At 43.3% G+C, this 26,075-nt stretch overlaps 1 protein-coding gene across 1 annotated transcript in view; it reads left to right on the top strand.

Moving 5' to 3' along the window:
* The window catches only part of Lama3 (laminin subunit alpha 3), a 233,209-nt gene that overhangs the window by 73,384 nt on the left and 133,750 nt on the right, over window positions 1-26,075 (top strand). Inside the window, exons 12-18 of the mRNA XM_028759473.1 lie at window positions 2,282-2,416; window positions 11,874-12,011; window positions 13,838-13,884; window positions 21,400-21,499; window positions 22,631-22,683; window positions 22,916-23,021; window positions 24,008-24,107. Of these exons, the coding sequence (XP_028615306.1) occupies window positions 2,282-2,416; window positions 11,874-12,011; window positions 13,838-13,884; window positions 21,400-21,499; window positions 22,631-22,683; window positions 22,916-23,021; window positions 24,008-24,107 (679 nt within the window). The remainder of the gene's footprint in view (window positions 1-2,281; window positions 2,417-11,873; window positions 12,012-13,837; window positions 13,885-21,399; window positions 21,500-22,630; window positions 22,684-22,915; window positions 23,022-24,007; window positions 24,108-26,075) is intronic.

Raw genomic sequence — 26,075 nt, 5'->3', positions numbered from 1 at the left:
TCACATAGTTGGTCCACAAAGGGGGGCCCTGCTGGGCTCCAGCCATAACTCAGATGTGCATAGGCAGGCCAACATAGTGTGAGAAATCTTAGCAATCTGGTCTTCTATAATACCAGCCTTGAACACTCCTGAATCATTACTGATGACCACAGGCTGGTTGGCAATGATGTCATAGGGCTCTAAGACCAGGCTGAGCCAGTCCTGCCCAGAAGTTGGACTGCAGGAGGACCTGGACAGACAGGAATCCCATTGTACCTATGCACCCCCATGTGCCCTTTTCTTTGACTATAAAGTGAATACCTATCTTACATGGCTCGTGCTTAACTTCGTTACTCATGCATTTGCAATGGAGTCAAACAAGGAGCTTGTTTTTGAGAAATGTCATTTACTGAGAAGTACCTCATGGCACCTGGGTCCCATGGTGGTGGTAAAGGGTCCAAGCTAACAGGGTTTTCACTCTTCTGTAATGAAAGATCACACCAAACATAGTAGTTTAACAACCAAAGGTCTTTCCTTCAAGTCCACAACCTGCTGGTAGCTCTGCTGCGCTTGTTGGAGTGGGGAGAGGGCTGTGTGGGCAGCTAGCGTTTTCCCACATGACCCTCATCCTGGAGGCAGCCAGGGTTTCTCTGTGGTGCTCTCAGGATGTCCATAGGGTGAGAGCAGAAAGTTAAAGGCCTGTGGCAACCTTGGCTCAGAGGTCACAGGTCAATGCGCTGCCTCAGTCTCCTGTCATCTCCCCATGAGAGAGTTGTAAAGCAAAGTGAAAGCAACCTCAGCTAAAACAGAGACTAAGAAAGCAAAGGGGAGGGGCTGCTCACACAAGCAGGAAGACCTAGAGATCTGAGGAGGAGGCATTGCACAGACAGTTGAAAGATAGAAAGCTGTTGTGACAAGACACACAGAAGGACATTCCAGACAGAGGATATTACGGTCTGAGCAAAGGTCCCGAGGTGGGCATGTATTATGTGGGTATTGGCAGCAGCCTCGTTGCCTGAATGCTTCCTTTCTGGGACATTGTGTAAAACAATCCCACAGAAACCCAGAAAACCAAGTTTGGCACACTCTGGGACTGGATTTATGTTGCTTCCTCATCTTAAAAAGATAGAAGAAGGAGCTGAAGAGATGGCTGTCAGTGAATGCCTTCCTCAAAGCACAAGGACCTGTTCAGTGCCCTATAACCCACACAAAACACTAGGTACCATGGCACAGGCCTGTCTTAGCTAGGGTCTCTATCACTGTGAGTAAACACCGTGACCATAAGCCACCTGGGGGAAAGAGTTTCTTTCATTTTACACATCCAGGTACAGTAACTTGGAAGGTGTTCTCCCAGAGATATGTGACGATCTTGGCAGGTGTCTGAGCTGCCCTGGGGTTGAGGGTCCCCGGTGTGACTCCTGCCGCTCAGGTTCCTATTCATTCCCACTCACTCAGGCTGATGCAGAGGCCACAGAGGGGTGCTGCTTACTGGCTTGCTAGGGCTGCTTTCTTATAGAACCCGGGACCACCTGCCTCAGGTGGCCCCACCCACATAGACTGGGCCCTCCCACATCAATCGTTAATGAAGAAAATGCACCACAGGCCTGCTCACAGCCAGTCTGACATGCACTTTCTCAACTGAGGAGCACTCTTCCCAAATGACTCTAGCCTGTGTCAGGTTGACATAAAAGTAACTGGCTAGATGCCTACAGTCTGAGCCACAGTGAGATGGGAGGCAGGGACAGCCTGATCTGTGGAGCCTCCTGCCTGTAAGTTCAGCCTACTTGGTGAAGTTCTAGACTAATGAGAGACTCTGTCTCAAATGAAAGGTGGAGGCATCTGATAAATTCGCTCACACACGCGAGCGCACACACACACACACACACACACACACACACACACACAGAGAAAGAGAGAGAGAGAGAGAGAGAGAGAGAGAGAGAGAGAGAGGGAGGGAGGGAGAGAGAGATATGTAAATACATTCAATTAAAAATTCTATTACATAGGAATCTGTTAAATGAAAGTTCTATTGTACTAGCATTTAGCTTGGAAGAAAAAGAAGCCTTTTCATAGGTGTGGATGTTGTAATTATTTTACAAAGCCAGTTCCACCCTGGGATGTTTATGACAGTACCTATGACCTTTCCAAATCTTCATTTTATTTCCCTTTACAGTGATGTCTTAAGGGCTAGAAAGCTGACCAGCCATAAATATTACAGTCTCTGTTACATAGGCAGTAACCTGGGAGAAGCATGAAGTCTATTTGGGCACAGTGGTCTCTCTGACAGTCTCTTTCTTTACAGGGTGTGACTGTAACTTGGAAGGTGTTCTCCCAGAGATATGTGACGATCACGGCAGGTGCCTGTGCCGCCCTGGGGTTGAGGGTCCCCAGTGTGACTCCTGCCGCTCAGGTTCCTATTCATTCCCAATATGCCAAGGTAAGAGGGTAAACTGCAGAAACACTGACCACTGGTTCCCAGGTTGGACTCCTGAGGAAGCACAGATAGCCCTTCTGTCAGAGCCGCACAGCCTGTGGTTTAACCAGCTCCCCTGCCTTATATACAGATGTGACATTTACTGTCCACTGGGAATGTTCTTTCTCACTCTGTCCTTCCTCCTCTATGGTAGTCAATTGCCTGGGCTGTGTAGTTATCATCTTGGGTTCAAGTCCTGGCTTTGAAGAGTCAATGGTGTCACAATTTAGGAACCTGCCAGGTGGACAGGAGAAGGAGACAGGTCTGGCAGGGTGCCACCAGGCTGGATGTCTCAGGAGTTCCTATCCTCGCTGAAATCCTGGAGGATTTCTGGAGAGCCACTGGCCACTCGTCCACACTGGAGCAGGAAGAAGCAGATTCTAGTATCAGTGAAGAACCACTGTCAGTAGCCCCTGACTGGGTAGATGAACTTTGCGGAGAATGAAGACCAAGCCAGCAAAACCATGAAGCTTCCCTTTTCTCATGCCCTTCTATGTAGGCTGCTATGGAAAGGTAGAGCCCACATTTAGGGTAGGCCTTCACACAGCAGTTAAGGCAGTCGAGCCAATCCCTCACAGACTCGAACAGTCCCGATGAGTGTGAGGGCCTCTGGTGCTGAGGAACAGCTTGCTCAAACATGGTATTTTCTATGCTGCTTCTCCTCCCACCTCCTCTGCGTCACTTAAAGACTCAGTGGTCCTCGTCCCACTTCTTGGCCCTGTTTCCTTATATGTCTGCCCACCATGCTCCAGACCCCTCTTTTTCCTGCTCATGGACTGCTCTCATTTGCTGTTGTTTCTCAGCCTTCATCTCTCTTAGCCACAGAAGGTAACACTTTCTCTCTCTACCTTGACACTCAGAAGTGAGAACATGAACTTTTCCTATGGGAGCATGGTGTGCCCATCTGAATTCTGACTGAGTACATTTTGTGTCAAACTGCTTGTGTGGTTTGGTTCCGTAACTTTGCCCCTGTACATGACACGAGTTTCAGAGAATGATCTCCCCAGTGGTGAAGCCTTAGAACACAAGTTGGAGGCAAGGTTTCAGTTTTAGGTGTCTAACAGAGTCCAAACATACAGGGACGTACGTGTGGTGTGAGAATGTGAGATGTTCAACTGTACCACAAGGCCAAAACAAAAGGGTCAGCACTCCTGGATCGGAGTCACTCTAGACAAACCTTTCTTTCCTCCTTCTAAGTTGACTTGAACATTTTGTCTCAGCAACAAAAAGCTGACTAGCACATTTTGCTTACTTAAATACCAGGCTGGCAAAGTAAGGAAATGACTGGAGTTGGTCAATCAAAGGGGCTTGGGCCACATCATTTGCAATAACTGACTACGGGGCTAGCAATGTCTGGTGTGAACAGTGAGACAGGTGAGGCTGTTTCATCCTGTGGTCCTCTCCCAAGTGTTAGAATGGGTCTGTGATGGAGACGTGCTCTGTAGCTGGCTGTTCCCCACTCTCCTCCTTCAACTGCATGTTAGGTGTGGACTCCTGGAGTATGAGGTAGACAAAGAGTTTTCCAGTTACTTTTCTATAAATCCACTGGACTGCATGGTATTCCCATTAAGTTTCCATCCTTTCAGCAAAAACAAAATATTTGGTGGCTGAAACTATCTCCTCCCCTCTTTATGCAACTCTTATTTCTTCTGGAAAATCAAAAGGCACACCCACAATGATTTACACTAAAGGAGTCAGTCCCATGGGTGTGGGACTCTGAGGCTCTGGTGGGTCAAACCTGAGTTCCCACATCTGCGGAGGCAGGAACAGCGTAAATACATCTGAGCCTCGTGGATGGAACCAGAAAGACAGATCCCCTGAGGCAAAACTGGGGTGCCAAAACCGAGGAGTGACAACTGTGTTAGGTCTTCAGTGGTCTGAGATTGATCCGTTCTTCTGTACCCAAGGACAGGGGTACTCGACTTTAACTGTGGCATTTTCTTCTGACTGACAGCTGTTCATTCAGCAGCAGAGGATATAACAATATTGCTTATCCCCTGTTTTAAACTATTGGCGTCAGAATTTATACATATATAAGAATTTATAGTCTTGTGTATTTTTTTATCACAGTATGTTCAGATACCTGCTTCCAAGACAGTAGTTCTCAAGCTGTGGGTCGTGACTCCTTTGGGGTCAAATGACCATTTCACAGGGATTGCCCATGACCATCAGAAAACACAGATGTTCATATTTTGATTCAAAGAGTAGCAACAAAAATAATTTTATGGTTGAGGGTCACCACAACATCGAGGAATTGTATTAAAGGGTCACAGCTTTAGGAAGAAAGTTGAGAACCACTGTTCTAAGGTCTTCCAAAGTCTTCGGAGCTCACTGGAAGTATCAAAATGATGAAGCTTACTCGAGGCCTTGAGTGACAGGGCTGTGGAACACTACTGGACGGGTCCCTGTTGTGCATGTTTGCCGTCAGCCCCACTGGCCCTGATGTAGTTCTAAGTGGAGAGAGAGAGGGGCTTACAGAGATGGAAGGTAACTGGTGCTCTCACCCACCCCTCTCCTCTGCTTCTTCCTCTGTTCTGCTCAGAATGTGAGGACAGAGGGGGTTGGCTTAGACCTTGGCACTCGAGCTGCAGCCCTGTTCTTGTATTTTCTCTTGGTTGGAGAAGTGGGTACTCACGTGGTCCACCTTCCCAGAATCCCATGATGCTCATTAAATAACAGTTAGACTTTGATAGGAACAGGCTGTTTATTCCAGAGGTGGGATCCAGGTCTACCCTGCAGTTGTTACCTCAAGTTTGGAACATTCTGGAAGAATTTGAGTCTGCAGACATTCAGTTTCTGTTCTCTGTTCTCTTGTGCTTGATTTTTTTCTTTTTAAAGATAAATTTTGTATCTGTTGTTAACTTGTACACACACACACACACACACACATTTGTGCCACGGGAGTTGGTTCTCTCCTTTCACCGTGTGGGTCCCAGGGATCAAATTCAGGCCACTAGGCTTGGTGACAGGTTCCATTATTGACTAAGCCATTGCACTGGCTTTTTATGTGGTTCCTGGGATTAAACTCAGGCCATGAGGTTTGAATACCAAGTGCTTTTACCCACGGAGCCATCTTATAGGTCCTTTTTCTTTTAGAGAGAGGATTACTAAATCCATTGTGTTTCAGAATCAAATTAACATTGCCCTAAGTGGTATATCAGATATCTTAGCTGGGCAGTGGTGGCGCATGCCTGTAATCCCAACACTTGGGAGGCAGAGGGAGGCGGATTTCTGAGTTCAAGGCCAACCTAGTCTACAGAGTGAGTTCCAGGACAGCCAGGGCTGCACAGAGAAACCCTGTCTCGAAAAACCAACCAACCAACCAAACAAACAAAACAAAACAAAACAAAAAACCCCCCAAAAAACAAAAAACAAACAAACAAAAAAACCAGATATCTTTGCTAAAGTTGGTCCTTATGGCTTTGCCCTTTATTGCTTTAAAAATGTAAAAAAAAAAAAGTGAATTAAAAACAAAAAACAAAAACACGTTTAAGTTGTTCTTGAGACTGCAGACTTGGAGTTATGCTTTTCATTAAATTAATTGACTCCAGACTTTGAAAGTACAAGGCTGTATTGTTTTCTTTTACTTTGATTCACTCAATCATTCTGCAATTTCATTTCATAGAATCAAATCACCAATAAGAGACTGACATACAAGTACACGTGTACTTGTGTTCAGTTGTGCACTGTCTTCAGGTACAGCACATAACATGACTTTCTGGGTTGGTCGGTTACCTGGGTGATGACAGAAGGACCACTTATTCTTCACTTTTCCTCCTCTCATTTTTGTCTCTCTTCTCCGTCCCCTTCATTTTTCTCTTTTTCTCCTTCCTTTCCTCCTCTTATCTGATCTTTCCTTTTCCTGATCTGATGTGGTTTGCTGGCACCGCAGAGGATACTGGGGATGTGGAAAACAGTGGTTTTCTCTTGACCATGAGCTGAAGGTACATGACACTGAAGCTGCCCTTAAAAGTCAGCCACACCTACCTGTGACTGATGCTCCAGAAGACCCTGGTCTGGGATGCTCAAGGGCTGCCCCTGGAAAAGCTGGCAGCTACTCCGGGGGAAAACAAAAGCATGTGGCTAGGGGCAGAGAACCCTCTGGAGCCAAGCTTTGTGCAGCTTTACTTCAAACTGGCCTTTCATTTTATAGGCCATTTTTTTCCAAGAAACATCTAAGGTGGTTGCTTGGGAAGGCTTAAAATATCCTAAGGTCCAGTTCCAGAGAAGTGGATTGTGATATGTGTCATGGGACCTATTGTTGGCATTGTGGATTTGCCTGGTAAGGTACCAATCTATTTTCCTACAAGAAAGGAAGATCTCCCAAATCCTGGGCAATAAAAGCATCACTTCTATAATAAGGAGCTCTGTATACTTTACTTTGTTTCTTGACTGTGTTGTGTTGTGAAGGTGGAGATGATGGCTGCCTCATTGATACTTGTCTGGTGGCCATGTTGTTAGGTTTAAGATAATGCCTATCAGGAGCATGTCCAGGTCAGGACTCAAGCTAGGACTTCTAGGGCCATTCACATTTATTTCATAGACATCTGTTTGGCATTCTCTGTGGAACAGGACTGTGCTTGGGGCTATGTGACAGTGGACAGCATGGTGACCAAGCTTCCTGAGCACTTGAACTTCTGTTCTTACAGGTCTGGCAGATCTCATTTGAAAGTCCAAAATACTCTAAAATATACTTTGAAAATTATTATCATTATTGTGTGTGATGTGTGTGTGTGTGTGTGTGTGTGCATGAGCGGGGGTGGGGCTGGGGAGTAGCATGCCAAAGGAGTTCATGCATGCAAGGGCATGCGTGTTAACTTCAGGAGACAACTTTGCAAACAACTATCTTTCTGCCTTTACATGAAGAATTGAACTCTGCTCTCTAGTCTTGAGTGGCAAACTATCCCTGAGCCATCTCTCTGACCCTAAATCAGAAGCTTGATGGCCAGAAATGAAGACATTTGTAGATCAGATTTCTTGTGACAAATCACAGTCAAAATAGATGTATATTAAAATTTTTGTTTAAGGCTTGGGCATGGGGCCACATGCTTTTAATCCAGGCACTTGGGAGACAGAGCAAGTGGATCTCCAAGAGCTCAAAACTAACCTGGTCTACATAAAGAATTTCAGGCCAGACAGGTCTATGTAGTAAGACTCTGTCTCAAAAAGTAAAAAAAAAAAAAAGGTATAAAATCCCTTCAGGCAGGTGCGCGTGTGTCATATATAGATTTGTGTTTGAACTCAAGTTCCTCTCCTAAGATGTCTCATTACGTATAAGCAAGTATATGAGACATTTGTGATCCAAACCACAAGTAAGGGCACTTAGTCTGTGTTAGCTTTATACACCTTAGGAAGAGAAGTATTTTAGGCCTAAACAATGGGGAGAAGATGGGGGAAAGCAAATACTTCAGAAACTCAAAGGACACAGACCGAGACAAAGAAAAGAACTATACTAGTTTGAAAGCTTCACCGACTTTCCAAGAGTGTAGAAGGGCTGCCAGGGCTGGAGTTTGGAATTTGGTGGTTCTGCGGGCAGCTGGAGTAAAATGAAAGCACCATGGCAGAGGAGTGAGTCATTTAAAAGAGCAGTGTGTGCGAGGTCAAGCCCAGCCTCTGTGGCCCTAAGGGCCTGTGTCTGTGCCATCTGTGTAAAGCAGCAGGGCACTCTGTGCTCCAGGCAGCTGCCTGACTTGGTTTCCTGCTTGGTTGTCTGTGCTCACTCCCCTAAAGCAGGAGAGGAAAAAGCTTGAATTGGCTAGGCTTCAAAACCCCAGGTGTGGGTGTATGCTGAAAGATTTACTGCAAAGAATTGGCTGTAGCCTTGTGAGCACTGTCAGGTCTAAAATCCACAGGCTAGGCTGGCAGCCTGGAGTGGAGCTGACTCCCCTGTCTGGAGGAGCAGTGTCTTTCATTTAAGGAAGTGCTCTGAAGGGTTATCTGCTTTACCTAAGACTCCAATAATTTCATCTAAAACAAATCTTCCTATCACTACCTCACCTGGTACCTAGCCAAACACCTGGAATGATGGCATAGCCAGTGTGGCTCATAAAACAGGCATAACTGGTCTCCTGTTGCCTTGGTACTCACATGCATGTCGCTATACCACATTCTGTCTCTCAGTCTGCTTCCTAGACCCTGGTTGTGGGAGAAATAGCATTACACACTGGGCACATGCAGGGCATGCATCCCAGAGGGGTGTGTCCTGCATGGTTCGTCATACCACCAGGCTGACAACCATGATTACGCTATCCCTGCCTTGATTTTTTTCCCCCTATAGTTACTTTGCAAGGCTAAGAATTCAACTTGTGTTGTAATTCTGCCAGTCCAAGTTGAAAGCTGGGCTCTCAGCAATCTGCCTGGGGGCTGTAGGAGATCGGGCCTTCTTTGGGAAAGACACAAGAACTATGGGGTCATTTATGCTGTGTGAGCTGGGCATCAAATTCTAGAACTCTTCGATATTGCCTTCACAATGAGAAACAACCAGCCATTATACTCACTGGATGACAAAAACCAAACCAAACCAAACCAAACCAAACCAAACCAAACCAAACCAAACCAAACCAAAGCCATCTCAGTTATCCGATCCTCAGACTACGGACTTCCTACATGTTTGATTAGGAGCACACAGGAACAAAGTGCTTGCTTCTGTGCTGTTGCTTTAAGATGTGTTGTTACTGACCTCCTTCACTGAAGGATGGATGGAGTCAATAATTCTCTTAAGGTAGTCTAGAAAGCCAATTCCAGAAGCCCCCAAACCAACTCAACAGTTATCAGAACCTGCTCCCCTAAACCAACTCAAAGAACACAGTCATCAGAGTCTGCTCCCCAAAACTAATTCAGAGAACAGTCATTAGAGTCTGCTTCTGCAGAAAGCAGGCTAGATCTGCATTGATAACTGATAAACCAAATTGATAGTATAGTTGATAAATGTAAAAGGAACCAAAATCTATATTTGACTCCAGAGAAACAGATTTAGAAGGGACACACACACACACACATGCACGCACGCACACACGCACACATGCACAGGGAGGGGTTAGTTCACACAGTTTTGCTTTTGACTGTAAGCCCAGGACCTGATTTATCTAAAGTCTACATTTTTGTGTGTTGGAGGGTGTTATGATAGGATCAGACTAGCCCAGAAGTGACTGTATAGTCCAGGCTGAGCTGAAACTTTCAGGAATTCTGCCTCTGCCGCCCAGGGTGCTGTATACTCTGTCCAGCAAGTCTATTGATCAAAATGTTAATCTCATATAATAACATGTTTGTAGTAATGTTGATACTGGTGTTTGATCAAACATGTAGTTACCACAGCCTAGCCAGCTGACTCACAAAAACAACAGTCACAGAGGCTGACAACACTTTTCTAGAAATCTACTGGAGGCAGAAACTTAATCTCTACAAACAGAGGCTTGGCAGGGCCTCAGGACCAGGAAGGAACCTTGCTGGGGACATACAGTATCCATGACCTTGTTCGGGTGGCTCCCACCAGCAGGTAGCATGGGCATCAGCCAGGTTTTTCACACATAGCTTTGTGGGAGGAAGGACTCTGGACACTGCCTAACTGACTCTTCAGCTACCCTTCTAGAACTTTAGCTCTTTGGGATGAGGGATGTGTGTTTTTATATTTTCTCACAACACACAGCTAGCCACGCTACCACTAAATACAGCGGAATGCCGATCTCTGGCTGCTGGAATGATAGCTGTGGGTAGGAGCTGGGGTGGTAAGAAGATGCCACTGTGTCCTGTTGGATTCCCAGGTCATTTGTTCATGGGGAAAGCAGCCTTGTTCCACTCCCTTGGAGAGAGTTTGGCTATGGTGAGAGCAGGACAGACGTATGTTAGGCAATCTCATTCGTACTAAAAAGCCCCTTCAGAGTGAGTCCCTGTGTAACTCTGGCCACATCTTGCTTGAGAATGAAAAGAGAAAACAGGGTCTCCATCTTGCCCCTTGGAGACTCTTTGCCCTAAAGCTTAGCCTCGAGTGTCCCTCAGATGCCAAGGCTGCCTATGTACACAACAAACGTCAGATAGGGGATTTACCTATGGCTGCTTCCTTCTCTGGGTCTCAGCTAGTGTGGGAATTTGGGGAACTTGCAAATGAGATTGTCTTATGCACACACATGCTCGCATGCACAATTAATTTTTTACTATGTATATAATTAATTTTTTACTGAGCATATTGAACATAAACTTGGCAGTCAGAGTGCTAATTCATCATGCCCATTCATCCAGTGTGGAATAGTCAAAGGGACACATTTGAGAGAAGGAAATTGGAATAGAGACGGCAGAAGGAGCAAACAGAGCGACTCCTCTGCCAGGAGCTTCCTATGCTTCATAACTGATAATTCTCTAATGGCCTCAGGAGATAGATTTGTTATCAACTCCAGTTTACAGAAGGACAAACTGAGGTCTGACAAGCCTAAGTAAGTCACTCATACATGAGTGGATGTCACAGTTGATGTTTGGCTCCAAATGAGTGTGACCATATGGTGGCAGGTGAGGAGGAATTCTTTGCTTCATAGACTAATTTAGTAACTTTAAGAATACCTTTTAACTTCTGAACTTTGCCATGTAACTGTGAGATTCATTTAGAATGTCTCTCCAGTTCCTTCCAGATCTTGAAAAGATGGGAGACTCTTGGTAGTAAGAAGTTAGCCAGGCCATTCACCCTGGCTACCTCTCCCAGCAGTAGGGTCTTCACAGTACAAATAGGCGTGACACCAAGCAGCTGTGGACCTATAAGAGTATACTTACAGAGATACAGGAACCTGACCCAGTGGGAAGGGAGCTAGGAGGGGAGGAGCCAGAATCCCTCCTCTCTGCCCAGCCTGCTTAATTACTTACTTAGACAGAGATGGTGAGATAGGACAAAGGTTTCTACAACAGATTTCTACCCCCTGTTCTCCACCCAGCCTGTGTGACTCTTTCCATGATGGCTTGGTAGCTACACTAGCCCATGAGAAAATGAATGTAAAGAGAACAGGAAACTGAGGACATTTATAAGCTGATCCAGACTGGAATAGTTTGATCCCAGTGAGATGTGGCATTGGCACCTCCCTCAAGTGACTTACATGTATTGCCATCTCTTTCTTTCTTCCTCCTCCTCTGAGTGCCAATGTTGAACCTAAGCAGAACCCTCAGAGCCCCCTTTCCACCAGTCAGTTTTGCTGAGCACAGAACTACTGTCCTTGTAAGTCCTGACTGTGAGGGGCACTGATTACCTGTCAAGTTTTAATCCTTATCAAGTAGACACCAGGATCAACCCCCTGTAAGAGAGGGGAAACCGAGGCTTAGGTCAATCAAGGACGTGAATCTGGAACTTGACTTTGTGTCTTTCTGGCCCTGAGGGCTCCTGTCCAGGACCATGCCCTATGTACTCTATAATGCATGCCTGAGTCTGATCAGCTCTTTCTCACAGTTTGCCAGTGTTCGACTATTGGATCCTATCCAGTGCCCTGTGACCCGGGGACTGGCCAGTGTGAATGCCTGCCTGGAATAACGGGGAAGTGGTGTGACAGGTGTCTCTCAGGAGCCTATGACTTTCCCTACTGCCAAGGTAAGGAGCCAGCAGCATGCTGGAGGCATGGTCCTCATCTAAGTGGGTGCAGCCAACCTCTTGGAGAAGCCTGATGAGCCTTCTCTATGTTGACTCAAGCCACTCTAAGGATTTGGTTCAGTCTTCCCTATGCCAGCATTACTGGAAGCATGTGCATCACACACTCAACTCCAGAGACAGTGCCGGATGAGAACAACTTAAATATCCACTCATAAACGATCTGGGCTTCTCAGGCCACATATCCTCTGCATCGGCATGATCAGCCTGATGCCACGAATTTGCCCTTGCATTGTTTGACACCCCACGCAACCCCTGTGTACCCTGGTATCATGCCTCTCTCCCTAGTGCTGATGTGGGCCACATAGGCTCTTTACTGTAGGGTGAGAGGGACCAGGGATGTGTTCTGCCTCTGCTCCCAACATAGGAATGAGTGACCTGCATTTCGCCAAGCCCTTTGATGTGGGCAGCCCCAGGCCTGCCAATAGCTGCAGCCTGGTGATTTCAGAGTTCTTTTGTGCTACCAAGAGGGGGGGGCAGTTTGTAGACTGACCCAGACTTTCCATCAGAAAAATGTGTTTTTTGTAGGAACCCTTCTGGTTCCTGGGGACACTGAGGGTGAAGCCTTCAGAGTTGGGTGGGACTAGGTAGAAGAGAGGACTACATTTTCCAGAGCTTTCCTAATCAGAATTGTCCAGACCAGGGCAGAAAGTACAGACAGCAGTAACAGGACTTGCCCTGAGAAGGCTGTGGAAGTTTTTTAGGGAAGTAGGGAAGGATCTGGGAGGATCTGAGGAAGGGGAGAGAATATATAATCAAAATATATTACATGCAATTCTCAAAGACAAGTTAAAATATATACTAAAAATAAAGTATAGTCACCGTATGGTCACCAGGCCCGTGAGTGCTGTGGCAGAGGCAGAGTAGCCACAACTGTACCCGAGCTGGAGAGAGACACAGGCCATGTGGGAGGAGCTCAGGACGGGGCATGGTCCCTATGGAAGACAAAAGGAGAGAAAATGAGGTGTGGGCTGCCAGAGAAAGATGAGCAGAGAGTGAGGAGGGAGAGCAGCGTATCATGAGAAATGGAGACAAAGAGGAAACACCCGCGAAAAGCTAAGGGCAATTTGTAAGAATATATGATCCTGTTGTGGATATGTTCCAATGGCGGAAACTAGCCATAGAAACAGGCTCAACCAGGCTGCTGTCAGTGTAATATCAAGACATCGAAAGTGCTCAGCTATAGCCTCTGCAGGTGAAGGCAGGAAGGCATACCAGTTGATGTCACCAAGAACTTCAGTACACTTGGGGACAGGGAGAATTATAATCAGTTATTTTCTTTTGAAACTTCTTTTAAATGGTTTAGTTATATTTTTAAAAAGAGGTGCAATATTGCCCTCTTCTGGTCAATTCTAAGGATGGTCAAAGTTTCACTGTAACCATCACCCACTAGAAAGGAAGGTTTTCAGAGAAGTAGGGAAGGATCTGGGAGGATCTGAGGAAGGGGAGAGAATATAATCAAAATATATTACATGCAATTCTCAAAGACAAGTTAAAATGTATACTAAAAATAAAGTATAGCAAACATAAAACACAGAAAGGAAGTTGTGTTCCTAGACAGGACAGAGTCATGAGTGACACAAGTCAGAGCAGATCAAATATCATAAAGATCTCTTGGCATGTCTTAGTGTAAGTTACACATGGTCTTTGTCACTCATCTATCAAAAGCACAGATGTAGGTGCACTTGTTTAAAAAAAGTGAAATTAAAAAATTTTGAAGCATCTAAATCTTCAGCCAGATGTTTGTAATGTTTTTGAATCATATACAGGGTCCAGCAGTGTTTGTGATCCAGCTGGGACCATTGACTCCAGCTTGGTAAGTAGGGGGTCTCTGTGAAAGATCATGGCTACCCAGTGGAAACTTCCTGAAATTAATGTAACACACAGGTCCAAATTGCGTAAATTGGGCAACCTCACCATGATTTTAAATTCAAGCTGTATATGTATTTTTTATTAAACAAAAGAATAAGGTTTATTTAAATCTTATATCCTAGAGTCCTGGTGTTAGTTCTTCCTGGAGGTTACTTACAAAGGACTCAAGTTCAGTTCCCAACACACACATGGTGACTTACAGCCATCTTTAACTCTAGTACTAGGGGATCAGGTACCGACTTCTGGTCTCAGGCACCAGACACACATGTAGCGTGCATACATGCATGCAGGTAAAACATTCAAATGCATCAAATAAAAATACCCCCTTTTATTAGTTTTATTTATTTACAGTCCAGTTTTCCACCCACATCCCAGTCTACCCTCCCACAGATTCTCATCCTATTCCTCCTCCGCACCTGTCTCCCCACCCCTGCCAAGTCTCCCAACTCCCTGGGCCTCAAGTCTCTTGAGGGTTGGGTATATCTCCTCTCACTGAGTCCAGACCAGGCAGTCCTCTGCTCTGTATGTGTCTGTGGGGGACGCGTATCAGCTGCTGTACGCTGCCTTGTTGGTAGCTCAGTGTCTGAGAGATCTCTGTGTGTGTGTGTGTGTGTGTAGGGGGAGAGTCACATTAGTTGAGACTGCTGGTCTTCCTAGGGGGCCACCCTCCTCAGCTTCTTCCAACTTTTCTCTAATTCAACCACAGGGGTCCCAACTTCAGTCCATTGGTTGGATATAAGTATCTGGGTCTGTCTTAGTCAGCTGTTTGTTGGGCTTGTTGGATGGCAGCCATGCTAGGCTATGGGCACACCACAGCATTAGTAATAGTGTTGAGCCTTGGAGGCTCCCCTTGAGATGGATCTCAATTTGGGCCAGTCATTGGACCTCCTTTCCCTCAGTCTCTTCTCCATTTTTGTCCCTGCAGTTCTTTTAGACAGGAACAATTCTAGGTCAGAGTTTTTGACTGTGGGATGGCAACCTCATCCTTTTACTTGATGCCCTGTCTTTCTATTGGAGGTGGACTCTACAAGTTCCCTCTCCCCACTCTTGGACATTTTATCTAAGGTCCTTCCCTCTGAGTCCTGAGAGTCTCTCACCTCACAGATCTACATTCTAGAGGGTGACCTCACCTCTGACCTCCCGAGGTTGCATATTTCCATTCTTTCTGCTAGCTCTCAGGCTTCTCTCCTTTTAACCACACCAATAACTGATCATGTTCCCCTTCCCCCCTCCCACTTCCAACCCAGATCCCTCCCTCCCTCCCTCTGCCTCTCATGATTGCTTTCTTCTCCTTCCCAAGTGGGATTGAGGCATCCTCCCTTGAGCCCTTTTGTTTGTTAACCTTCTTGAGTTCTGTGGATTGTGTCCTAGGTATTCTGTACTTTTTTGGCTAATATCCACTTAGTAATGAGTACACACCATGCATGCCTTTTTGAGTTTGAGTTATCTCACTCAGGATGATATATTTTAGTTCCATCCATTTGCCTGCAAAACCCAGGATGTCCTTAATAACTGAGTAGTACTCTATTGTATAAATGAACCATATTTTCTGTTTACATTCTTCCATTGTGGGACATCTGGGTTGTTTCCAGCTTCTGGATATCACAGATAAGGCTGTTGCAAACATAGTGGAAAATATGTGCCCTTGTGGCATGGTGGGGCATCATTTGAGTATATGCCCAAGAGTGGTATAGCTGGGTCTTCAGGTAGATCCAATTTTCTAAGGAAACTCTAGATCGATTTCCAGAGTGGTTGTACCAGTTTGCAATCCCACCAGGAATGGAGGAGTGTTCCTTCCTCTTTTTCCACATCCTTGCCAACATGTGCTGTCACCTGAGTTTTTGATCTTAGCCATTCTGATTGGTGTAAGGTGGAATCCCAGGGTTGTTTTGATTTGCATTTCCCTCATTACTAAGGACTTTGACTATTAAGTGCTTCTCAGCCATTCGAGATTCCTTTGTTGTGAATTCTCTGTTTAGCTCTATATCCCATTTTTTGATTAGGTTGTTTGGGTTTTTTGGAGGTTAGCTTCTTGAATATATATATATGATATTAGCCCTCTATCAGATGTGGGGTTAGTGAAGCTTTTTCCCAATCTGGAGGTTGCTGATTTGTCCTACTGACTATGGCCTTTGCCTTACAGAAGTTTTTCAGTTTCATGAGGTCCCATTTATCAATTCTTGATCTTAGAGCCTAAGCCATTAGAATTCTGTTTAGGAAATCCTTCTGTCCGCTGCCCCCCCCCCCCCGCCAATGAGTTTGAGGCACTTTCCCACTTTCTCTTGTATTAGATTCAATGTATGTGGTTTTATTTTGAGGTATTTGATCCACTTGGACTTGAGCTTTGTGAAAGGTGATAAATATGGATCTATTTTCATTTTTCTACACATGGACTGCCAGTTAGACCAGCACCGTTTATTAAAGATGCTATTTTTTTTTTTTTTGCCCATTGTATATTTTTGGCTTCTTTGTCAAAGATCAAGTGTCCATAAGTGTGTGGTTTTATTTCTGGGTCTTCAATTCTATTCCTCTGATCAACTTGTCTGTCTTTGTACCAATACCATGCAGGTTTTTTTTTTTATCACTATTACTCTGTATTACAGCTTAAGGTAAGGGATGATGATTCCCCAGAAATGTTTCATTGTTAAGAATTGTTTTCTCTGTCCTTGGGTTTTGTTTTTCCATATGAAATTGAGAATTTCTCTTTCCTTGTCTTTGAAGAATTGTGTTGGAATTTTGATGGAGATCATGTTGAATCTGTAGATTGCTTTTGGTAGGATGGCCATTTTTACTATGTTAACCTTACCAATCCATGAGCATGGGAGATCTCTCCATTTTCTGAGGTCTTCTTTGATTTCTTTCTTGAGATACTTGAAGTTCTTGTCATACAGATCTTTCGCTTGTTTGGTCTGATTTACCCCAAGATATTTTATATTATTTGTGAATATTTTTAAAGGATTTTGTTTCCCTATTTTCTTTCTCAGCCCGTTTATCATTTGTATGAAGTTATTTGTATGAAGTTTGTATGAAGTTGAGTTAATTTTATATCCAGCCACTTTGCTGAAGTTGTTTATCAGCTGTAGGAGTTCTCTGGTAGAATTTTTGGGGGTCACTTAAGTATACTATCATATCATCTGCAAATAGTGATATCTTGACTTCTTTGCCAATTTGTATCCCTTTGACCTCCTTTTGTTGTCTTATTGCTCTGGCTAGAATTTCGAGCACTATATTGAATAGATATGGGGAGAGTGGGCAGCCTTGTCTTGTCCCTGATTTTAGTGGGATTGCTTCAAGCTTCTCTCCATTTAATTGGATAGTGGCTGTTGGTTTGCTGTATGTTGCTTTTATTATGTTTAGGTATGGGCCTTGAATTCCTGATCTCTCCAATACTTTTAACATGAAGGGGTGTTGTGTTCTGTCAAATGACCTTTCAGCATCTAACGAGATGATCATGTGATATTATTGTTGAATTTATTTACATAGTGGATTACATTAATGGATTTTCATATATTGAAGCAACTTTGCATCCCTGGGATGAAGCCTTTTTGATTGTGGTGAATGATGGTTTTGATGTGTTCTTGGATTTAGTTTGCTAGAATTTTATTGAGTATTTTTACATCGATATTCATAAGTGAAATTGATCTGAAATTCTCTTTTCTTGTTGGGTCTTTGTGTGGCTTAGGTATTAAAGTAATTGTAGCTTCAATAGAATAAATTAGGTAGTGTTTCTTCTGTTTCTATTTTATGGAATAATTTGAGGAATATTGGTATCAGGGCTTCTTTTGAAAGTCTGGTAGAATTCTGCACTAAATCCACCTGGCCCTGGGCTTCTTTTGGTTGTGAGGTTTTTAATGGCTGCTTCTATTTCCTTAGGGGATATGGGCCTGTTTAGATAGTTTACCTGCTCTTGATTTAACTTTGGTATGTGGTATCTGTCTAGGAAATCATCCATTTCATCTAGATTTTCCAGTTTTGTTGAGTATAGGCTGATGATTTTTTTTTAATTTCCCCGGTTTCTGTTATGTCTCCCTTTTCATTTCTAATTTGGTTAATTTGGATACTATCTCTGTGCCTTTCAGTTAGTTTGGCTAAGGGTTTATCTATCTTGTTGATTTTCTCAAAGAACCAGCTTTAGGTTTTGTTGATTCTTTTATCATTCTCTTTGTTTCTATTCAGTTGATTTGATTTCAACCCCGAGTTTGATTATTTCCTGCCATTTACTCCTCTTGGGTGTGTCTGCTTCTTTTTGCTCTAGGGCTTTCAGGTGTACTATTAAGTTGCTAGTGTAGGATCTCTCCAATTCCTTTACCAGGGCACTTAGTGCTATGAATTTTCCTCTTAGCACTGCTTTCATTATGTCCCATAAGTTTGGTTATACTGTGTTTTCATTTTCATTGAATTTTATAGTCTTTAATTTCTTTCTCTATTTCTTCCCTGACCAAGTTATCATTCAATATAGAGTTGTTTAGCTTCCGCGGCTATGCAGGTTTTCTGTTGCCTTTGTTGTTATTGAAGTCTAACCTTAGTCCGTGGAGGTCTGATAGCACTGAGAAACGCTTTAAACTGTTGCAAAATCTCGAACATGAGTATGGGGCGATGAAAGAGTCTCGAACCCCGAGGAAAGGTCTGATTAGCTTATTTACTTATGAATGACAACAGGCAAATAGCGAAATGGGATTGCATTTGTTCGTACACACACACTGTATACCAACCTCTGGCCTGGTCCGATGTTGGAACCTCAGGTAAGGTTCATGATGTGTGTCTGCTTGCAGTTTGGGCTCGATGGAGAATTGGTCCAGGAGACAAACTTGAATCCAGTGAAATTTGGTCTGCAACAGCCGTGCAGACCGGCAGGAGCTTTCTGCCAACAGTCGTGTGGACCTGCGGGAATCCAGTCCACGAAATGTGGGCTTTCTCGGCTGGTGGTGGACAGCTTGAGTGCTGGCTCGTCTTAACACATCTCAACACAAGGGCATCTCTGTGGGGCTGCCAGGAAAGAGCAAATTTGCGTGGGCCAGACCAGGGGTTTTTAAAGCTAATTTTAACCAATCAGAATTGACAGCTTGGGCTCGGTTACCAATGGTTACCTCTCAGCCAATTACAATTTGTCTTGACATGGCATTCGCCCCCCCCCAACCCCCAGGCCTGGCTTCCAGGCCACACATTTTTTTTCTTTAAAATTAATTATCCATAATGGCGACTCTTATTATGCTCCTTAAAGATAGGATGCATGGGATTAGTTCAATCTTCTTGTATCTGTTGAGGCCTGTTTTATGACTGGTTATATGGTCAGTTTTGGAGAAGGTACCATGAGGTGCTGAGAAGAAAGTATATTCTTTTGTCTTAGGGCGAAATGTTCTGTTAAATCTGTTAAATCCATTTTGTTCACAACTTCTATCAGTTTCCCTGTGTCTCTGTTTAGTTTCTGCCTCAATGACCTGTCCATTGGCAAAAGTTGGGTGTTGGGGTCTCCCACTATTATTGTGTGAGGTTCAGTGTATGTTTTGACCTTTAGTAATATTTCTTTTATGAATATGGGTGCCCTTGCATTTGGGGAATAGATGTTCAGAATTGAGACTTTTTCTTGGCGGATTTTTCCTTTGATGAACATGAAGTGTCCTTTCCCATCTCACTTGATAACTTTTGGTTGAACTTTCAGATGTTAGAAGGCCAACTCCTGCTTGTTTCTTGGGACCATTTGCTTGGAAGACTTTTTTCCAGTCCTTTACTCTGAGGTAGTGTCTGTCTTTATCATTGAGGTGTGTTTCTTATACGTAGCATAATCCTGGATCCTGCTTGTATATCCAGTCTGTTAACTTACATCTTTTTATTGGGTAATTGAGTCCATTGATATTGAGAGATATTAAAGACAAATGATTGTTAGTTCTATAATGTTTGTTGTTATAGGTGGTATTATGTGCATGTGATTCTCTCCTTTTGCCTTTGTTGTGAGATGATTAATTTCTTGTTTTTCTTTGGTGTAGGTACCCTCCTTGTATTGCAGTTTTCCTTCTAGAATCCTCTTTAGGGCTCAATTGGTAGATAGATATTGTTTAAATTTGGTTTTGTCATAGAATATTTTGGTTTCTCCATCTATTATGACTGAGAGTTTTTCAGTAGCCTGGGCTGGCATTTGTGTTCTCTTAGGGTCTGTGTGAACTCTGTTCAGGCTCTTCTGGCTTTTAGTGTTTCTGTTGAGAAGTCCAGTGTAATTCTGCTAGGTCTGCATTTATATGGTACTTAGCTTTTTTCCTTTACAACTTTTAATATTCTTTCTTGTTTTGTGCATTTAGTGTTTTGATTATTTTATGATGAGAAGATTTTCTTTTCTGGTCCAATCTAGTTGGTGTTCTGTAGGCTTCTTGTACATCTCTTTCTTTAGGTGGGGAAATTTTCTTCTGTGAATTGTTGAAGACATTTTCTGGTCCTTTGAGCTAGGAATCTTCACTCTCTTTTATTCCTATTATTCTTAGGTTTGGTTTTTTCATTGTGTCCTGGATTTCCTGAATGCTTTGGATTAGGAGTTTTTTATGTTTTATATTTTCTTTGACTGTTGTGTCAATATCTTCTAAGGTATCTTCTATGCCTGAGATTTTCCCTTCTATCTCTTGTATTCTTTTGTTAATGCTTGCATCTCTAGCTCTTGACCTCTTCCCTGGTTTTCCACTTCCAGGGTTGCTTCCATTTGTGTTTTCTTCATTGTTTCTATTTCTATTTTTAGGTCTTGGACTGCTTTGTTCAATTCCTTTACCTGTTTGATTATATTTTCTTGTATTTCTTTAAGGGATTTGTTTCCTCTTTAGGGCCTTCTACCTGTTTACCTCTATTTCTTTCAATGAGTTATTGATATACTCCTTAAAGGGATCTATTGTCTTCATGAGATAGGATTTTAGGTCAGCATCTTGGTTTTCAGGTATGTTGGGGTATCCAGGGCTTGCTGTGGTGGAAGAACTAGGTTCTGATGGTGCTGGAGTATATTGACTTCTGTTGTTTGTGGTCTTGTGCTTGTCTCTTGCCCTCTGGTTATCGCTGGTGTTAACTGGTCTGAGTGTCTCTGACTGGAACCTACTTCCTGTATCCCTGGGTTGTTGCAGGTCTCCTGGGAGACCTGTGGCCCTGACTGTAGCAGATCCCGTGGGAGGCCTTCAGACTGTGGGGTCTTCAGAGGGGCAGACAAGCTAATGATCTGCCCCAGCAGAAGGGGCAGACCAGAAGGGAATGGAGTTCAAGCAGAGGGGATGGGTCCCTCATCTGCTGAGCTCCATGGGGTTCCCAGCTGCTGCAGAATAATCCCTTTTTTTAAAGTTCAAAAGACTCTTTAAAATGACTCTGGCTTGAGTGAATCCTTTGGCTTATCTTTCATGATCAAATTTTATTTTGCTAACAATGTTTTGCTGAAAACACATGTTTGAAACAGGTCTTGATTTCAAAATGCCAAACAGTTGATTTTCATTTCAAGGGTTACTGCCAGTGCAAGCTTCATGTTGCAAGTCCTACATGTAGTGTCTGTAAACCATTATATTGGAATCTGGCCAAAGAAAACCCCCATGGATGCTCAGGTAAGCTGTCTCATATACTACCACGTCTTTCAGAACCCTTGTTTCTTTATTTTTGTCTTCTCAGTGCCAACATTGATAAGACAGCACTTCTTTTTCTTTTTATTGAAAATAGATTCTTCTCCTAGATAGTTTATCCCAACCAATTCCCCCTTTACTCCTTCCAGCTCCCCACCACCTTTCCCACTCTGATTCACCCCCCCTTGACCTCTGTTCCATCTTTAGAAAAGAACAGATCTCTAAGAGATAACAGCCAAACAGGACAAACAAGATACAATAAAACAAGGCAAAAAAAAAAAAAGCCCTCATATCAAGGCTGTATAAGGCAACTCAAGAGGAGGAAAAGAGTCTCAAGGCGGGTAAAGAGTCAGAGACATACCTGCTCCTGTTATTAGGAAACCCACAAAAACACTGAGCTAATCCCAATAACATATACGCAGAGGACCTGGTGCCGACCCATGCAGGCCCTGTGCTTGCTGCTTCAGTCTCTGTGAGCCCTACTTAGTTGATTCAGTCAGCTCTGTGTCAAACTAATTTGATTTGTTCAACATGGTGCAGAGCACGTTGGTGTCCCCCACCTCCAAACACGGCAGAACTTCCATTTTCAGGCAAAGATTTATCTATACTGTTTCCATTTGAATTGTGTTATTTGAGAAGGCAGCTACTTGATAAATGCCTTTGAACTATTTCTGGCTAAATTTTATTTTAATTTTAATGCACATAATATAACAATGACATGTACCTACTGCATCTTCATTTTATACAATTATCAAAGCCAAGATACCAAGTAAAAGCACATAATAAAAGGTCTAAGTGAAATGGCCACCTTTAGGGCAAGAGTATATTTTTATCCAGGCACACCAGTAATGACCTTGGCATCAGAAACATTTATAAACTCTGTGCTAGAGTAGCCATAAGCTAGCCATTACTCTAGTTGGATTTTATTGATTGATCTGTCTACTAACCCAAGAAAGCAATCCTGATTTAGGCCCCAGCAGTGCAGAGTGAATGTTGCTTAGGTCCATAGGAAAGTCCAACCACATGAGTTTTGTCATAGGCATGTAATGTCCCTAGAGCCAGGGAACTGTTCTTGTGCAACCCCTGGATCATAGATACCCTCTTTTATCCTCACAGAGTGCCAGTGCCATGAAGCAGGGACAGCAAGTGGAATTGGAGAGTGTGGGCAGGTAACATGGGACATCTTTCCACGTAATGACTGTGGGATGCTGCAGTGGTTGATTGTGGGATTTCTGGAGCAGTTCCTAGCTAATACCAGTCCCTAGCTAGTCATCCTGACCATGGGTATACTTTTTCAGTTCTTGCTACCCTGCTTCCTGTTGTATGATGAGCCTCCTTCCAATTCTGAAGGTTAGTGAATCCTGTGTATCAAATGCTGCTGTCTGGCTCATTGTTCTACAGGAGGATGGTGACTGCAGGTGCAAAGCCCATGTAACTGGTGATGCCTGTGACACCTGTGAAGATGGGTATTTCTCTTTGGAGAAGAGCAATTACTTTGGCTGTCAAGGTAAATGCATTTGGCAGGGCTTGGGCAAGCCAAAGTGCTAAGGGACAGAGGCTGCCAGAATCCCCGCCTTGACTGCCTACAGCCAACTTTCAAGGATGGAGCTCAGAAATTCTGTCCTGAGAACTTGGCCAAATATTGTGTTGACACTTGCAGTGAATATAGGTGGTGCTGTTTCCACTTCTCTTCTACCAGAACACTGTTGGTTCATTTACAAACTACATATTGGGATGAAGGGTATGTGCTAATATTGACTAACATGGAAGCTTAGTCACCTTCAAGCTATATTTCATATTAACTAAAAAGCCAGATACTTAGATATAGGCTTGTATTAAGTAATGAAATTCCAGAAGTGGGTAGCCTACAAGGCTACTCTTGACTTTTACATGGGCCACCTCATAAATGTTATTTATAACAATGCTGTTCTGTGTGTGTGTGTGTGTGTGTGTGTGTGTGTATTTATATTCATGTTCATGTTCATATATATGTGTGCCTCTGTGTATGGATGCCAGAGGTCCATGTCAGGTACCCCCTTCAGTTGATTTCCACTTTATTTTTTGAGACAGGGATTTTCCTGAACCTGGGCCTTGCTAAATTTGGCTATCCCTTATCAGTAGGTCCCAGGGACCCTCCTGCCTCTGCATCCTCAACACTGAGATTACAGGTGTCTGCTGTCATTCTCTCCACGTCTGTGTGGGAAGCACTTGGTGGACAGATTGCTCTGTCCAGGCTATTTAACGGTGTTTAGCTCTGGGGCTATGTCACCTTTGACTGGAGAACAGTGTACCCACCTACTGGCCTGTAGTCACATATCTTGAAATTAGAGGTGGAACTTTGAGGGGCAGACCATTTTTGTTTGGGACGTTCCCTCTAGAGAGGAAAGAAGCAGTCCACATAGTACTAAGAATATCAGAGCTGTCTTCTCTGGGGAGGGAAACACTTGTCCCCTGACAGTTTGGTAGTAACCCCAACTGTTTCTTGACTTTCAGGGTGTCAGTGTGACATTGGTGGAGCACTCACTACCATGTGTAGTGGACCCTTGGGAGTATGCCAGTGCAGAGAGCACGTTGAGGGGAAACAGTGCCAGAGGTGAGTCTTCTAGAAGTTTCTTTACACACTCATGTTACCGAGGTCACCTCCCCCTTTCCCATCTGTAGCAATCTGAAGGAGGCAGTTGAAACAGTCAGTATAATTGGAACCTGGACATGCGACCACAAGCTAATTAGAATAGAGATTACAATGTTCATAGAGACCCATTCTGTGGCATACATTACAAAACCCCTGAATCCCAAAGTCTCCAAGCTTGGAGTGGACAGGAAGAAACAAGTAAACAAATAAATCATTATAAAAACAAAATGCAAACAATTTGCAGCATACCCACTAGAGGCTGAAAATTCTCACATGCCACAGCAAGGAGGGGCCCAACACAGGGGCCAGCCTTCTGGAGCAGTGACATTCAGTTCCTGCTTGTGTCCCTTGGTGAGGCAATAGAGATGGCAGGTGAGTTAGAATAAGGTGTGATGATCTAACTGTAAGTTTTTCCTCCAAGGAAAAACTCCAAGGAAGTTTCCTCCAATTTCCTCCAAGGAAGGAGGAAAAATTGAAATATAAACTCTTTTCAGTCATGCCAAAAACTTCAAGAAATATAAAGTTCTTAAAATCTCAGGCACCTTCTCCACCTGCTTCATCAACAGATTAGTTAAGACATTCTTTGATAGTTCTGAGTGCTACTAGCTGTGACTGTCCCTCAGTCACTTAGATTCTAAAAAACCAGTGCCACCTTGTTGTGTTCTTTCTCATTGGCTCTTGAGGCTAGGCATTCCAGCTGAAGCTACATGGAGAAGCACAGGAGAAATAATACAACCCAGCAGAACTGAGTTATCCACCTACAGATGAAAACAGCAACGTTTCACATTTTAGCATACTGGGACATACCTTGAAATACGGAGAGTACAGCCTTTGATAGATAGTGAATGAAAACCATACCACAGTGTGATTGATAAACCAGCAGTGTGGATCTCAGCCTCTCTGTCCAGATGGGCAGACCTGCGTCCTTAGGACCAAGTCTTCCCAAACACTAGCTCAGTCATATGTCTGAGCTTGTTTACATTTCCTTATATGCTGCGAAGGCATTCACTGTTCTCTAATTTTTATGATCATAAATGTATATTCATTTTAGAAATTTCAATAGACTAAAACAAATAAAAAGGCAAAGAAAAATCTGCACTGCCCTTCTGTAAGAAAACCTTGTAAAATACTATGGGTTTGATTTTATTTATAATTAAAATTTAGCCTTTTTATGCAAGTTTTAAAATCAATTTATTTAACAGTACATATCATAAGCATTTCTTATAACATTAAAAGTCCTCAAAATATTAATGCCTACAAATATTGTATAATTTGCTGTATAGTTTGGGCTCGGTCACATTGCTTCCACATTGTCAGTGTTTTAAACATGTTTACAATAATTCTTTTTAAAAATATATTATTATTTATTATTATTAAATCTCACCTTCTACTTACAGTTGTTTTTCTCCCTCAATTTTTGTTTTATTTTTTTTAATTTTTTTATTGGATATTTTATTTATTTACATTTCAGATGTCATCCTCTTTCTTCATCCCTCCCCCAGAAACTCCCTATCCTGTCCCCCCTCCTCCTTCTTGCTTTTTTTTCTTTATTAGTATTTTAAGTTAACATACAAAGTACTGGGTTTTATTACATAATCCTCATACATGTGTCATTAGAGTTCTGATTTGTTTCCCTCTGTCCTTCCCTTTCTTCCTCCAGCTAGTTTCCTCTTCTGATTTCCTGTCACATGTACTCTATCACCCTCCCTCCTCATCCTTTTTTTTGTATTAGTAACTTTTTAAAAAAATGTTAATCAAAGGCTTTATAAGTTTGGTAATGCTCAATAACAAGATGCCCATACAGTCAGAAGTGTAACCCAATACTCAACCTAGATATACCACCTATCTTTGACTGGCGGAGACACACGAACACCTGCCTCCATCTCTCTCTCTCTCTCTCTCTCTCTCTCTCTCTCTCTCTCTCTCTCT

Source organism: Grammomys surdaster, unplaced genomic scaffold (genome assembly GCF_004785775.1).
Source record: "Grammomys surdaster isolate TR1022 unplaced genomic scaffold, NIH_TR_1.0 126298, whole genome shotgun sequence".
In the NCBI taxonomy this organism is placed as follows: Eukaryota; Metazoa; Chordata; class Mammalia; order Rodentia; family Muridae; genus Grammomys; species Grammomys surdaster.
Note: the sequence above shows the minus strand (reverse complement) of the source record. Positions and strands in the feature narration are given on the sequence as shown.